The 17,799-nt window shown below is 37.0% G+C and overlaps 1 protein-coding gene across 2 annotated transcripts in view; it reads left to right on the top strand.

Annotated features, from left to right (window-relative positions):
* Positions 1–4,854: 4,854 nt before the first annotated feature.
* LOC144977147 (engulfment and cell motility protein 1-like) overlaps positions 4,855–17,799 on the top strand; it is a 38,958-nt gene continuing 26,013 nt past the window's right edge. The window contains exons 1-5 of one of the 2 annotated variants that reach the window (XM_078922007.1): positions 4,855–4,930; positions 6,619–6,993; positions 11,320–11,360; positions 11,763–11,838; positions 14,290–14,340. In XM_078922007.1, the coding sequence (XP_078778133.1) occupies positions 6,832–6,993; positions 11,320–11,360; positions 11,763–11,838; positions 14,290–14,340 (330 nt within the window). In that variant the 5' untranslated portion in view covers positions 4,855–4,930; positions 6,619–6,831. Of the gene's footprint in view, positions 4,960–6,618; positions 6,994–11,319; positions 11,361–11,762; positions 11,839–14,289; positions 14,341–17,799 lie in introns of both variants that reach the window. The other variant, XM_078922008.1, reaches the window with a different exon arrangement.

Raw genomic sequence — 17,799 nt, 5'->3', positions numbered from 1 at the left:
GCCCAGAAACATAAACAAGAAATGGACCCAAGGCACCCCCTCCATGACCACAACCCACCGACAAATAGAATGAAGTCGAGAAAGAGCTTCATGACGGAAGAAAGCATAAACCCTGATCATGCAGCTGTATACCGACTTTCCACATTGAGGTAATGGGACAATCATGCAAATGAAACCGTTGAAGATCACAGAGAAGAATTGCCCTACGGAACTGAGTTCCCCATGAAGGAATGGGGGGACACCGAACAGAACACTGGAGAACAGCTGGAAGCATGAAAAAGTGGGGGCTGGCTGAGACTAGCTTGTGTACATGTGGATGACCAGAGCAGACGATGGAGAACATCATTTGAGAGTGCCAGGACGGGTCCAGCTGCACTGACCGTGACTTAAGAGTCTGCTCCCCAGATGCTGTGGAGTGGGTTCGGTGTTGAAGCGACAAGCTATCATATCGTCATCGTCGTCGTCATCGTTGTAATGATGATGATGATCATCTCTCTCTCTCTCTCTCTCTCTCTCTCTCTCTCTCTCTCTCTCTCTCTCTCTCTCTCTCTCTCTCTCTTAAAACATAGGAAATAATAAGCGATTAATTTCACTTGTAATTCCAATTATACTCTTTTATTATTTCCCTTTGCCCCTTAAACAAAATATTATTTCCGAAGATAAATTTAAATTGCCATCCGTGACATTGATTTCATTTTTAAATTCGCCGGTTACTTTGTTGTTGTTTTATTTTTTTATTTTTTTCTACTTTTATCGGCCACTTTTAGAGATGGCATCTCCTATGTGTTCACACTGCGTTATAATTTATTTATTTTTAATTGTCGCTCTTTAATGGCGTCTTTGGCCGGAAAAGAACAATCTGGTTGCAAAAATACAATTCTGAATGGAGGATTGACAAGATCCTTCCGTGTAACGGATGTTCGTGCTATTTATAATCTTCGTAGAATTATAAAATCGTATCTAATAAAAGCGTGGGGGGGGGAACCAGAGCGCTGGGGGAAGCGCACAAAGTAATATTATGGACTATCTTATGGAAGTTTAAATATGACCCATCACCTCAAAACGGTTTTATGTCGGGACGGATTGATTGTCAGTATGGATACTATAGTCAGAAATATGGAACTTCTGACAAGGATTTTTGTTTCCTCAGTAAAACCGAATATCATTTTTTTAATTTAAAAAAAAATGATATCTTCAAATATTTTAACTATCACTTTTCGTTATCTGGTTCACCCCCACCCCCCCCTCCCCGGAGGGAAGGAGATAGTGAATGTGATTCGCCGCGTCCATGACGTAACTATATTACTCTAGTCGGCCATAGCCGCGTCCATTCGATATGTCGAAATGATTAGGGCGAAGAAAATTGTGTTTAAAGTCGAAATGATCAGAATTTGGAAACTAAAGTCCGTTGATGAAATAATACTAGCTCTGTTCAACGATGATATCCTTGTTAGGCCTATCTAAGTTCAGGGTAAAATTTTATTTTAAGCCAGAAATGATACTGCCTTGAGTCACAAATTGACTAGGTACAATGTTCTTATTTTTACATACATTCCGTTATACCTTTTTGTGTTAGGCGGTATGTGTTCATATTTTTACTTACTTATCCTCTCGGTGATTGATCAGCATATAAGGCTGACACGGTGGAACGCCATCTTTTTCGGTTGGAGGCCATTTTTGTCAACTGTCCCCAAGACCAACCACTAAGCTTTAATTTCTCTTTTGATGCTCCTGCGTCTCCAGCGGGCGATCCCTTCTTCTCGTTCCCGGGAGGGAGGGGGGGGGGGGTACCACCTGAGAGCTATCCTGGGAATCGCACTCGGATCCATTCTGAGGACATGTCCGGTCCATTTCCACCTTCTCCTCTTTACAGTCTCAGACACTGGTTCAATTTCAGTGCATTTAGCCAGTTCTTTGTTTGAAATTACTTTTGGCCAGAATATCCTCAGGATCCTTCTTTGACATTTGTTTTGGAATGCATTTAGCTTGTTGATTCAGACCCACAAAGGAGAACAGATAGAACATTTGTTTTGAAGAGACGTAGCTTTGTTTTGGTGGTGATTTTCCTTGATTTCCAGATATTTCTGAGCATTCCAAAGGTCTTCTTTGGTCGTCGGAATTTCCATTTTGACTAATCATGCTGCCTAGATAGGTGAAATGATTCACATCCGCAATTGCCTTAGTTGCTTTTATGTTCAATTAGAATTTGTCCTCAGCATTGTTGGCAACCATTTGTGTTTTGGAGTGTACGTCTGTGAAATTGTGGGCGAGAAGTACAATGTCGTCTGCAAAGTTGAGATCTTCTAGTGTTCCCGTAAATGTTCAGCTGAGTCTGGTTTTCTTGTTGTCTACTTATTGTTAATATTTACTAATACCCGTAGGCTTTTAAATCACTGATTATAAAATCCCGTATTCAATTTTCCATTTTAATCTCTTTAAAAAGAGTCATAAGCGGAAAATGCAGTTACCCTATATAACACAAAGTCCGAAACATCTGATAAGACGAAAGCAGAGGTGACATTAAAAAAAAAAAAAACAAAAAAAAAAAACAAAAAAAACCACCAAATACAAACGCAACCCCCCCCCCCAATCCAAAAAACAAAAACAAAAACAAAACAAAAACAAAACAAAAACAAAACAAAACAAACAAAAACAACAAAAACGAAAAACAAGTAAAAGCCAACAAACATTCCTTGACATCCTAAAACAGACACAAACATGATTAAAAAAAACAAACAAACAAACGGGCATTAGGAATATGTACGAGGCACCATAGTGTCAATATCAATGCATAGACCTATCATAAGCCTGTGAATCGGACGGTATTCAAACTAGCCGATATCGTCTTGCCTGTGTGTAATTTGTCAAAAATAACTTGAGACTGCCCTTGTTTACAAGAAAATACGTCATAATCATAGTGCTGCTTTACTCTGAAATCCCCCCCCCCCCCACACACACACAATACAAAAAAATAACAAATAAAAAAAAACAAAAAACAAAAGAAAACAAACAAAACAAACAAACAAGCAAAAAAAAACAAAAAAACAAACAAACAAAAAAACAAAAACAAAACAAAAGACGTATATTATCTAGAATTTTTCCCAGAACGTTTGTCCTTCAAATATCAATCGATTAAAATAACCCCCCATCTTGTCAAAAACTCTCAAACCTGAGACCTCAGTGAAGTCAGGGAGCTTTGAGTATTAATGAGTGTAAGAAATATAATAATAATAATAATAATAATAATAATAATAATAATAATAATAATAATAATAATAATAATAATAATAACAACAACAACAACAACAATAAATAAATAAACGGTTTAAATAGAGCCGTTTTGCAATCTTATCTTTCTTTCTGTCCACCGAACAGTGATGGGTAGCTGAATAATATAAGATATGACGGAAAGTCGTTAGCGATTGACCCGCGCCCCAGACTGTTAAACTTGAACTTTTATATAGAAAAATATCCACTAAACATCCTCAAAGCATTTTACAAAGGTCTTTGACCAACAGCAACACGTAACATGTAGGCCTACAATTTTTTCCGACAGAGACAACGCTGTTAACGCCAGGTACTCATATTACACCCGAGTACGATGAGAGAATATGAGTAAAGAGCCTTTTCCAATGACTGAACTATGCGCCGAGCGAGGCTCGAACCCAGGACCGAAATCGAGTTATCATCGGCTAAACGCGACAGAAACTGAGTAAACTCTGTCTTGATATGACATATATATATATATATATATATATATATATATATATTTATATATATATATAAATATTTATATATATATAGCTCTAAAGGACTACTCTGTTGTTCCGTTACGTCAAATGAATTTATATTAAATGAAGAGGATGTTTTTCTTTCTTCTATTTTTGTTAGGTGTTTCCCCCTCCCCCCCCCCCCCCCCCCCCCCCCCACCAAACGTGAAACAGCTCACAAGGGAAGTTTAAAAACTTTTGGGTTTAACCATGACGTAACTATAGTACTAGATCTATATGACTCTTTTAGTAGGCCATGGGTTTAACCGAACGATATTTCATCAAAACAAGATAGCGGACTGCCTTTCTTTTGGTGGCTTCAATAGAGCAACATTTTTACTTCAGAAAAGTGGGTGGAGCAGGCACTTATGTTGGTAACAACAAGAGATGAAGTGAGGAGAAAAGTGCCAGAAGACAATAGAGAATTTTTTTTTTCGGCTGTGATGGGGTTTGAACCTGCGATCTTATTGGTACGACAACTCCGCCTGGCGGGTGAGAGCGTGACTCTACCGTATGAGCTATCCACGAATCAAAAAAAATTAATTCGTATCAAACTCAGGTCATTCATTATTAGTGCCTTCTCTCACCGACTACTGGAGGTAGCGGGTACACACACACACACACACACACACACACACACACACACACACACACACACAACCATCGCAAAGTTACCTGGCCAGCAGTTAAGCTTAATTAATAGCCAATATTCTCAACACAAACATATAACATAGAAACAATTGAGACATTGAGTATGCTCCGGTATATGGGGTGAATTTTTAATTCAGAAAAGTGGGTGGAGCAGACACTTATGTTGGTAACAACAAGAGATGAAGTGAGAAGAAAAGTGCCAGAAGACAATAGAGAATAAATTTTTTTTGCGGCACTTTTCTACTCACTTCATCTCTTGTTGTTACCAACATACCAACATAAGTGCCTGCTCCACCCACTTTTCTCTACTAGGGCACGCCCTCTGCTTTCTTAACTCTTCATCACGGCTGTGCGTACCATGCGAGGGGCCACTTTTTCGGAACTCTTTACTGTGGGAGTCCAAGTTCTAGTCCTTCTGATTTTTACCCCGTGGCTACGATACAGTTTAAGCAGTTACGAATGCGAGTACATCTTTGTGCGATCTATTTCCTTGTTGACAACTGGAAAATGTATTTACTTCGAAAATAACGAATGCAATGTATCATTTACTTTAGTTTTCTAATATAATTATTTTGTGTCTTCAAATTTTCCCTCAATGATAACCATAGCAATGTTCAATGTTGGAATTATTATTTATCAATTAGAAAAGAAAATTGAAGCCTTCATTCATCATTGGGAAGTGGCAAGAAGTGGTTTTTCTTATGGCATAAGGCATAAGAAAAACCATAAGTTATGCCACTGCTGAGCTCTCAATGACTCAGTGTTCGTTTGATAGGGTTTATCTTCTAGATTTTTTTTCTTATTATTATGATTAATTAATTGATCAAAGCTGACCAGAAACTTTTGTATATTAAATCTTGACAATGTGACTTACACTATAAAATGTATTCCTTGTAATTTGTAATAGTAATATCTAGGTACAACTTAGCTCTCCCGTGACGCAGAGGAGAGAATTCTAGATTGTCTGTCAACAACACTTCCCCCGACGTCTAGCTTCTACTTGTAACCAGCAGACCTGTTTGCTATGCAGGGGACATATTTATTGCTCTGTTCATTGTCTTATCGTTTGTTGTTTAGCAATATATAATGTTATAGTTATATATGAGTTGTTAAAGTTAAAAAAGGGTTTTAGTTTTGGAAGTCCCGTTTAGTTTTAGTTTAAGTTTAGTTGTAATTTGTAATGTTGGATGGTCAATTTTTAGCACAACACCAACAAACATATAACTTTATAACAGGGTTTTTGTACGATTTCGTTGGATGTAGAGCATAGGAATGATGCTGGAATTGGTGCAAATCTCAAATCTTTAAAAGTTTTGGGGAAACCCAGATAGCCCCGTGAGTTTGTTGACTGATGTATGTTATTTATTCTTGTGAGTTTGTGACAATAGGTATAAAACTAAAACCTGTTAGCATTCATTCTCTAGACTCTTACTTCTCACCACTTGATTCATATGGATATTTATTACAAAGTAAACATCAATAAACAATCCTTATTTAAAAAATGATAGATTATTTATTGCTAATCTGTTCATTGTTAACTTTGTTTTCTATTCACGGGACTATTCTGGAGATGCCGTTATTGCATTTAAAACCACCTATTTGTATAATTTGGAGAATGCCCACTTCAGTAGAGACTTTTTCTTTCATTTTTCCTCATCGTGAACATGGTGTAAAAACTTATCGATGACAATTTCTTTTCCTGCATTTATGCATTTCTGAACTCAGATGGCATTAGATCTACGTGACAATGTAGAAATGTTGAATAAAAAAAACAAAATATATATGGGACTTTGTTAAAAGTTCATTTTCATAACAGTTTCGTGCAAAAAGACATTGATATTAATTAATTCAAAAAGGTAATTATGTTATAAAATGACCTTGGTTTTATCAGTTTCTGTTGGTAAAAAATTGACAGTGACTGAAAACTGCGAGGCCACCCTGAACAAAAAGAAAAGAAATGACTTCTCAAAGTGATGAAAAAGAATGTGGACAATGTTAAAACTCTTTCCAAACTTTTTTTGACATTGGAAGCTATCCCAGCAATTAGTTTGTGCTATACCATTGATTTTAAGATTATTCTTTATTATTTGACCAAAAGAAACTAATCAAAACTAAATCCTTATAACGTCATTTTATATATGTATTAGTTATAATTCATAATTTCATTTTAATTTCCTTTTTTCATTTTCATTTTCAGATAAAATTTGACAAGCTATAACATTAGATATGATGGAACTGTTACAGAAAGTCTAAGAATATGCTGACTGCTACTGCTATGAGTTAATAATTTGTGATAATAAGGAACAGACTGCTTAGTTTTTGATTTATAAACGATACTGCTGATGTGAAGGGCCTGAGTTAAATTTTTCATCTGTGGTTATTTAATATTTAAAACATTTGAGTCCTCATCATGCCTTTAGGGGACAGATCCAACAGTATTGTAGGTGCCGTTGTTGCCCGCACACTTCCCACTACACCAAGAAATTTCAGAAATCTTGATGCAAATGTCAAGAAAGTGGCTGTCACTTTGGCAGACAGCAATAAAGATGGGCAGCTCTTCGAATTTGATCAAGTAAAAATATTTTTCTTTTCATTAAAGATATTAAACTTTAATTACTTAGGAAATGAAGGTTATACCGCTCTTTTCTCTTTTAAATGTCTTATCTTCTCCTTTCAAATGGACCCGGTAAAACTTGAAGGCCTTGAAATAAAATTTACTGAAATTCCGACTTGTGGTCTGGTGTATTATACCATACCACATATCAAGTTACACTGTCAGTTGAGTAGCAGGGCAGGATAGTTGTTCAATCTTGTTTTAATTTTATATTTAATCAAGGTTGGAAGTTCAGTTCCCCGTGTGGTGTCCGGGGTCCCTCAACTGAGAGGGTCAAGAATAGCCCAACGCCAAGCCAGCGTGTCGTAAAAGGCGACTAATGGTGTGTGATTCCCCCATCTTTGAGTCACCTGGTCCTCCAGGTTGGGGGTTGGCAAAGGGTTAACACCCCTTTCCGTTAAACTCAAACCGTTACAGAAACACAGACAGACAAACCAAATCCTTTTTTTAGCTTGGGCGACCGAAAGAGTTTCTGGAATTACAGAATTTATGAAGGACAACAGACAAAGCCGAAAGGACTCTGCTGACCCGATGACGTCTTCGCCAAACAAGCAGCTTCGAATTGCGTCGTGGAACGTTCGCACCATGTATGAAGCAGGAAAAAGCTCTCAAGTTGTGACTGAGATGAGAAGATACAGGCTGCATATACTTGGAGTAAGCGAAACCCACTGGATACAATCCGGACAGAAACACCTCAAGTCTGGGGAGAAGATTTTATATTCAGGGAGAGGGGACGGGATTCATACACAGGGAGTAGGAATAATTCTAAGCAAGTTTGCCCAGAAGTCACTGAGAGGATGGGAACAATGCGGAGAAAGGATCATCATGGCGTCCTTTACAACACGGAGTAAGAAGATCAGCATGAACATTGTACAGATCTATGCCCCAACAAATGATGCAACAGATGAGGACAAAGATACATTTTATGGTCTGCTACAACAAGTCATTGACAAGTTGCCAAGGAAAGACATCAACATATTGATGGGAGATGCTAATGCAAAAGTGGGACAGGATAACGTAGGCTATGAAGGTATCATGGGACGTCATGGCATGGGAGAAATGAATGATAATGGTGAGAGATTTGCAAATTTCTGTGCATTCAACAGTTTGGTGATTGGAGGATCAGTGTTCCCCCATAAGAGGATCCACAAAGCAACTTGGGTCTCACCAGATGGTGTGACAGAGAATCAGATTGATCATTTTTGTATCTCTCGTAGATTCAGACGTTCATTGGAAGATGTGACAGTGCGGAGAGGGGCAGATGTTGGATCAGACCACCACCTGCTATTGGCAAAGCTTAAGCTCCGACTCAGAAAACACGGGGCCAGATCACATACAAGAAGAAAATTCGAGGTGAATGCACTTGATGGGGAAAAGAATGAGGAATTCAAACTATAATTGAGTAATAGATTCCAACCTCTTACTGAGCTCGAGGAGGACATAGATGTAGAGTCACATTGGGCAAAGATCAAGGAAGTTTACATAACAACTTGCCACGAGGTATTGGGGGTAAAGAAATCGGAACATAAAGAATGGATAAGTCCAACCACCTTGGACCTTATTGAAAAGAGGAGAACAAGGAAGGAACAAGTGAATGCAAGCCGAACAAGGGCTTCAAGACTGGATGCACAAGAGCAGTATCGAGCCATAGCTAAGGAAGTCAAAAGATCTGTGAAGAAAGACAAGGAAGCATTCATGAACAGATTTGCAGAGAAAGCAGAAGCAGCAGCGACTGGAGGACACATGAGGATCCTTTATCAAACTACCAAGACACTTGCTGGAAAATATGGGAAACCAGAGGTACCAGTCAAAGACAAAGATGGGAAAACTATTTTTGGAAAAGAGGCTCAATCTGAACGATGGAGGGAACATTTCAACTGCCTTCTGAACAGACCACCACCAGACAACCAGCCAGAAATTTTGCCTGCAAGGAATGAGCTACCAATTAGCTGTGATCCACCATCGATAGCAGAGATTGTGGGTGCCATTAACAAGATGAAAAGGGGGAAAGCTGCTGGACCAGACCAGATTCCACCGGAGGCTCTAAAAGTTGATGCGGAAAGAAATGCTGAGGCCCTGCACCCACTATTTGAGAGAATCTGGAATGACGGGATATTCCCAAAGGATTGGAAGGAAGGACATCTTATCAAGCTTCCAAAGAAAGGGGACCTCAGTAACTGTAATAATTATCGAGGCATCACTCTTCTTTCTATCCCAGGAAAGGTTTTCAACCGTATTATTTTAGAGAGAATTAAGAATGCAACAGATGCTAAACTGCGGGACGAACAGGCAGGTTTTCGGAAAAAACCGTTCAACCACCGACCAGATTGCCTCTCTGCGAGTCATAGTGGAACAGTCTATAGAATGGAACTCTCCTCTTATTGTCAACTTTCTGGATTACGAGAAGGCTTTCGACAGTATTGACAGAGCAACATTGTGGAAAATTCTGGCACATTATGGACTCCCTGAAAAGATAGTAAACCTCATTAAGGAAATGTATGAAGGATCAAGTTGCAGGGTTGTACATGAAGATCAGCTGACTGACAGCTTTGAAATTAAGACTGGTGTCAAGCAGGGATGCTTGCTCTCTCCATTCCTGTTCATCCTTGCCATTGATTGGCTAATGAAGGAAACCTCCAAAGGGAGAAGAAATGGGATACAGTGGACCCCCTGGACACAGTTGGATGATCTGGATTTTGCAGATGATCTGGCTCTTTTGTCCCACACCCAGGACCAGATGCAAGCAAAAACCACAATTATAAACAGCCTCTCGGAATCAATTGGTCTAAGAATACACCCTGTAAAGTCAAAGGTCCTGAGGATAGGTACGCGTCAAAGGGAGCAGATCAAAGTAAAAGATCAGGAACTCGAAGATATAGACACTTTCTGCTATCTCGGAAGTATAATTGACAAGGATGGAGGCACGGAAGCAGAGGTGAAAGCACGAATAGGAAAGGCACAGGCTGCATTCACATCTTTGAACAGAGTTTGGAGAACTAAAGATATCTCCCTTCAACTAAAGCTAAGACTTTTCAACTCAAACGTGAAGTCTGTCCTACTGTATGGATGTGAAACTTGGAACGCATCACAGGCATGTATAAGGAGGGTACAGATTTTTGTAAACAGGTGCATGCGTAAGCTACTCAGATAAAATGGATGGATAGAATAAAAAATGAAGAAGTATGGAAAAGAACACAGCAGAAACCAGTAGGAGAGGATATAGGAAGAAGACGATGGAGGTGGATTGGACACACGCTTAGAAAGAATGACTCAACTATAACAAAGAAAGTATTGGACTGGAACCCTCAGGGCAGAAGATCAAGGGGAAGGCCACGAGGAACATGGAGAAGAATTAAAGAAGCTGATATACAGAGAAGTGGTAAGACCTGGAATGAGATAAAAAAGTTGGCTCAGGATAGAGAAGGATGGAAACTGTTTGTCTGTGGCCTATACCCTGACCCAGGGTGAAAAAGGCAATGATGATGATGGAAGTTCAGTGGAATTTGTACATTATGAATTTTAAAGATCAAACATAAATTGAAGTCTGGAACAGGTAGGGCCCATATAATTTTTGTTTGTATTTTTTCTCCTTTTTATAAATAGACTGCTGTCCTGATAGACATTTATATCAATATTCTGTTATTTGTTTGCTTTGTTTGGTAGAAGTTTTCAATTTTTTCCCCTATGAATCTAATGTGTCCAAGGCAGACGTAAGACATTTTTGTGTGAGAAAGTAATGCAAAATCTTTCTAGTCTTTATAATCATTAAGATGCTCTGTCTCCCCCACTCTCCACTCTGTAATGAGTGGAAGTGATGTGATGAACAACGAGACTCTGATCAGTGCATTGCATCAAATGTAGTATTTAAAAAAATAATAAATTCCACGTCTCACACGTTGTTTAAAACAGTTTCTAGTCCATTTTTCCATGCCAAACAGTCAAATCTGAGTTAAGTTTTAAGTTTCATAAATCTGAGCCAGACTAACTTGTCATGCTGCTCATAAAGGTAATGACATTTTTAAAGAACCATTGACGTCTGATTGTTTGCCTGCCTAAAATTGTTTACTGATACTTTGTTCATTCATTCTGAATAAATATAAGGTTGTTTGTTATTTTTGATTCAATATTTTATAAATATAAATCTTAAATCATAAAAACAGAAAGAACAACATAATTGTTTTGTTTTGTTTGATTATTTTATTTTTTGAAATTTAAAGTTCTTTGTAGTTGAAAACTACTATAATTTTCATATACATACATTTCTTCTTTTTCCTTTCTTTACAGAAACGCACATTGGACAGTATCATTGCTGATATTTGCGCAAAGTGAGATATAATATTGTATTGTAATATTGTATGACAATGCACCATCCACTTTACTTAATATATAATTTTGTAAATTGGTAATGCCATGTTCTTTTAGAAAATTTTCTCAACCTACCTATACTCTATATATGTGCTAATTTTATCCTGATCAATAATAAATCAAATATTAGAGCAAGCATTTGAGGGGATTTCCAGAAATTTCACTGCAGACTCCTACTTTTAATGAAAAAATTACATTTTGAAAGTTATTGCTGTAGGAAGGAAGTGTCAAAGAAGTGTTTTATGCACCTCAATAATTTTTTCCTTTTCTATATATAGTATATTTTCATACCACAAGCTGTCTATATATGTTTTTCAGCTAATTGTAAATGTTATGAAATCATTCAATCCTGTCCAATCCAGATGGAGTTTACAAGATCACTCTGACTATGCCCTACGTTTCAATGATCAGTCAATGAAGTTGTATATTACAGAGAAGGTAAAACCAACATTCACAATTTAGATATGGATCTCTTTAAACTTTGCAATGCAATTATTACACTACTCTTTAGATGCTATCTTAGATTTCAATAGGCGTACTGAATTTGAAATATGTAATACGGTTCATATGCCATATTTATGCAACTGCCATTTTCATTAGTGTAGAATTTTAGATTAGGATCATTGGTTTCAGAAATACGATTAAATTTTATGCACATGTATTTTGATACTGACTTTTGAATTAAGAGAGGGGAAAAAAAAAGGATTTATATAGGGCGATAACCACTGATTGCACTCAAAGCGCTTTACAAGGGTCCCAAGCTAACAGCAAAACTTATGTTAGATGAGGCCTGTCAGACAATATTACTTTTTTTTTTCCAACAGAGACAATGCTGTGGCCAGGTACACATTTTACATCTGAGTACGATGAGATAATTTGGGTAATGAGCCTTTTCCAGGGACTCAACTGTTGTGTTCTTAGATCATTAACTGATAAGACATGTTATTCAAGAATCAACAAACCAAATTGTTAAAAGTTAAGAACATTTATTAAACAAATGAGTGAAACTCGAACCCTGGACCTTCTGGTCAGAAGGCGATAATCATACCAGTAGACCACATAGCCGTACAATTATTCCATTGCAAAAACAAATAGTTTTAGAATATGTTCTAAACAAGTAGAGTGTAGAAAGCTCATTAGGATAAAAGACAAAGTGAACAGATTAATATAATTTAATGACACTAGTAAAAAGCCCGCACTTTTGCAGGGAAAGAACTATTTTCATTCAATATTGTACTCACTATCATTTAATGAGGGCAGATTGGTAAACAGCGTTGTCTGTGTAACTTGGTACATCCTCTGTTGATTTTTCTGTGTGGCCCAATATGAAGTGTAAGCCGCTATAGCCTCTGACCCGTGACACAGCAACATACAGTTGTCCGTCTGTGAAAACAGGTTGTGGTAAGAAAATCAACTGCAAAAATATACCTGAAGTAGCAGATGTGAGCAGAGTTGAAAGACTATCCTGGGATCGAGAACTTACCTTACAGTACAGTACTTTGGTGATCATGTTTGATTGAGAGTTTGCCCATAATTCAAAACTAAGTAATATACACTGATCTTTACTTACATGAAAGAAAATGGGTGTTTTGACCACTTTAATCTTGAGGTGAAATGAAAATCTGAAGCAGACGCGAACAGTATCAAGTATTCCATCATAATATGTCTACTTTTGGTTTGTTCGGGCTAGAAGCTAGACAGATACAATTGACAGTTTGCTGATAACGTTTAACTTAATATTTCCCAGGGCAATATTTATCACATCGATGGCATAAAAACGACAGTAATATTAGCAGTAATATTAGTTGATGTTGTTAATCGATGAAACTTGTTTAAAATTTCTGTAAATCCAAATACCTTAATGTGATCAAGTGAATAATATCATTATGAATGCCACGATTTGCTGAAAAAAGCCAATCGGACAGTTCCTAGCAAACACTCCCCCCCCCCCCCCCCCCACCCCCTCCTCGCTCAGGAATTTCTGTACTTGATGTTTATACTGGACAGATAGAGTTGAGGGTGTGGCCTTAAGTTAAACCTGGGTATTATCCACCCGAAACCATTCCATTGAAAGCATCAAAGGGGCAATAATAATACTTGATGTCATAAATAGATGAAAACTGTTGAAAACTTAGTGTAGATTTGAAATCCTTAAAGTAATTAAGTGAAAATAATTTCGAATTTCGAATGCAGTGATTTACGTAAAAACGCCAAACTGACAACTTTTTACAGTGTCGAGATTGGTTGTTTTTGAGAGTGTTAGTGTCATCGGTACATTTTTTATGATATCTGTTTGACTCAACAAACTTTCAAACTGACTTTAAATTATAAAAGGAAATCAAGTTATCTGTTTATCTATCTGGAAAAAATACATTTCTAATTTTCAAATCTTTCAGTAGAGTTGTGCGCCGTATCATTTTTTTTATTGACTCAAATGGCACAATGTTCTCCATAAGGCTATATTTTTAAAAGAAAGGATTGAAAGAGCCATCATGGGTGCCAGTTTTCCGGTTCATGCCGGAATTCTGGTTTCGCGATATCTCGAAGTCAAATACCTCCGGTTTCAGGGTTTTGGTACTCTCTGTCTCTCTCAGTTCTTTGGCTCCCCTAGAGAGAGACAACTGCACTGTGAGTATTTCACTATATTATAAGTTGGTTTTAAAATCAAATTAATTTCCTCATTGTGTCAATATGTTTGCTGTGTAATCATTTAATAATGTTATAAAAACGGTGATGAAATAAGAATAAAGTTTAGGCCGCATTTTCAGTAGGAACATTTTCAGGTTTGGCAAAGTGTCGAGATTTTAATTTCATGTTTCAGCACTTCTTCCTGCTGGCACCCATGAGAGCAATCTTTGACAATTTCTGTTTTTTATTTTTGTCTGCTAGAATCGGAAAGATATCAGGGATGGACATGTGTTACTTTTGGCTCCCTCTGCTGTAAGTACATTTAATATTGGCTTTACTACGTATGTGTTGCTAAGTGGAGCATGTTGTTTTTGTGAATTTGTTCTTTAAAACTGTTTTCTTTCAAAGTGATGTTGTTAAAATAATATAATGCATGCAGGCCGCTAGACACAACTATAAGACTTCTATATTGAAGGGCTTGTCATGACAGTATAAGATTTAATAAATAAAACTTTTTAATACAGTAGTATGGATGCAATGGGCTCATGGAATATGAGTTTATCTATGTAACAGTTGATGGACACTAACAAACTGGTCATCCCCTAATGTGGTCTATAGCAAAATACTTTCCACCAATCCAAATAGACCCAGCTGCTCAATCATTGCTAGACTGATATATGGGTGAGTTTAAAAAAGTAATAAAAAAGATAAATATGACAAATTTATATAACGCATTTCCACAGATTTACTTTACTCAGTGCACTTCACAATATTTCATTTATTCCCCCAGCAGACCTTATGAAACCATATTTCCAGTACCAGTGGCCTTTTAGGGGTTATTTTTGTACTATCACTCTTACAGTATCTGTGACTGCCTATGTAAGTGTACCCATTCACACCTGTGTTGAATGGGTTAATGTTCAAGTGCCTTACCCAAGGACACAATGTTGGGACCAGAATTTGCCACGTTCATTGTCACCCATCAGGTCACTGACCAGGTCTAACATTGCTTTACTTTTGCGACAAGATGAGTCACCATACCACTGAGCCACTGAGCCACACAAAAAACCCATTGCACCATCAAAGTATGAAACCAGTCTATAGGCATATTAGTCGAGTACTCTACCCGTTGAGCTATTGGGTCCCTCTATCAATATGACAGTGGTCTTGGTTTATAAGCATGGCCCTCAGGAATCACAGCACAGTTTGCTTATAAGCGGATTCAGATTTTTTTGCTAAGTCTATGTGCAATGCTTATATTGCAGTAAAATAACTTTTTCCTCTCCGTTTCCAAATGCATACATAATGTTATGCACCAGATTGCAGGCTTGGAACTGCCATTGGTCCATTAAAAAGTGATTTTTAGCTTTTATTTCCTTTTCATTTAATTTTCTTCAGGGTAAACAAACCTTTTATTTTCTGCCACATTATGCAACATTATTACATCATAGGTGTGGGACAAGGGGTAAAGAAGCTTGTTTGACTTTTGATTATTAGATGCCTTGTTTATGTGATCCTTTATTTCTGTGACCTGGTTCTGGGTATGTAGCACAAAATAGATTTGTCAACAGACATTAAGAGAGTCACAGACTAAGAGTACAGGTATGAACCTTGTTTTCATACCTCACATTGTAAGAGTTTATAAAGGGGTACATTTTTATAGTAACAATTCTGTTTCACACCCTGAGTTTACTTATGCATGGATCGTGCTTGCAGCCGGCGTGCTTATAAACCGTGCCCACTGTAATAGCGTTAGTTTATTAAGATTAGTTTGTGCCTATTTTTAGAAATTTTGTTGCTCCTTTTTTATAGTATACTCGTTAATACTTTATCTTTTAGTTCTACTTACTGACCAGCCTATGATCTATGATACAAAACTTATCAGACTGTATTCCTGATGTTCTTTGTCAAAGCAAAAATTCCTTTCTCTAGGAATATCCCTAAATTGTTTATTTTTTAATGTCAATTCTATTTTCTTTTGATAGATAGTTGTGAACAATTTCACCACTTTGTTGCAACGTTGTATAGGTCATTTGCAAAGATGGTCCTGGTGCCTACCACATAACTTTGGGATGGACTCTATTAGTCTTACCCAGCTGTTATATGCTGGAAATGCATCCCCTCACTTTAAAAATTAAAAAAAATGTTTTTGGTTTTCTCTATGTTGAGTAAATATATATTTTAAAGTATTTTACCTCAAAACCATATGTAATTGTTTGTATTTTTTGTGACAAGATTCTTAGTTTTCTATCATAGTATTAAAATCTGTTATTTTTATATTCACTGGGATGGTAGAAATATAAGGTAATGAAAAGCATAAAACCCCATTTCCCTAAAATATAAAAAAAATTCCATTTCCCCAATTTTCTAACCTGCACCGCTGCACTTTTTGATGTTAGTCTTAATATTTTTTATCCTTTTTCACATTGAGTTGTGTTGAGATGGTTGTACATTTTGTAATTATGATGCTCTTTAATACATTCCAAGCAGTTGATTTCTCTATGTGGTCAGTCGATCCTTAACTACCATTAGTAAATGTCAAGCAGCTTGAATCGGACAGTGCCACAATGTATGAATTGCATTGTGAAACCTGAAGTCACTATGCAATTTTCCAATCACCTTTATTAAAATTGTGAGTGATGCTCAGGATTTGTGGTGTTGATTGCCTTGGGTAATGGGCAAGTACTTAAATTGGCTATGGGTCATCGGTTTCATGGTCATTGATTGATAAAAGGGGCAAAAACCACTTTAAAAAAAATTCTAGTAAAAATAGAAGCACTAAAATGTTCATTCGACTAGTTTTTAATAAAATAAATGATAACTGACATAATTTACAAAGGTGAAAGCTTTGTATGATGAATGAATAACCTGGGACTCATATCATAAGATAATAGAAAAATGCATCCATTTCAATAGCTTGACAGGCATAGCAACTAAAGATCACGAAGGAATTTCACTCATATGCTTTAAGGTAAAGGAGCAGCAAGGAATTCGTTTTTACACAGCCCACTTTGTTCAAAAGTGGAAATTTATAAATTGTTTCAGATCCTATTGCCTATACCTGCAAAGACACTAAGATGCTAAGTGCTACTAAAGGTTTATAATGGGGAGGAATGATTTAATTAAATTTTTTTATTTTGAATGGCCCCTTCAACACATTTTCGGTTAAGATCATATTCAGAGATATAGCCCTTCCGAGCCATAAGACAATTGAGTTGGAGTTTATCTCAGTATTTGCAACGTTAAATGGACCTTAACATTTGCTTGTTACCCCTTTTGACAGGACATTGGTATAGCACAAAATCTATTGTGTCAAATCTTACAAACCCAGCTACCCATTCACTGCTTGGTGGAGATTACATTGACAATGGCTAGATATAGAGCCCAAGACAAGCAAAAAAAATCAAAACGGTAGAACCCAAGACTGTTCACCAGAACATGATATAGATTGATAGAGATTTATGAATTACTTAATTAAAAAAACAAAAACAACTTGTAACCCACCATGACTGATAATAAAATAAAAGGACTAATTTTTTTAAAGGATACATAATGGTCAGATGAGCAGTGTCAGCCTAGTCTTGTGATTGCATACCATCTCATACTCAGTGGGCACATGGATGACGATATTTGACCATTCCTCCATACTGAAACCAGAGTAGTCGAAATAAAAAAAACAAACCTTTACTGAACTGGGGATCAGTACCATCCTTGTTTGGCTACATGGTCTAGTGGTATGACTCGCCTTCGGATCGGAAGGTCCAGGGTTCG

This window comes from Berghia stephanieae, chromosome 7 (genome assembly GCF_034508935.2).
Source record: "Berghia stephanieae isolate SIO BIC M18660-M18661 chromosome 7, UCSD_Bste_1.3, whole genome shotgun sequence".
Taxonomy (NCBI): Eukaryota; Metazoa; Mollusca; class Gastropoda; order Nudibranchia; family Aeolidiidae; genus Berghia; species Berghia stephanieae.
Note: the sequence above shows the minus strand (reverse complement) of the source record. Positions and strands in the feature narration are given on the sequence as shown.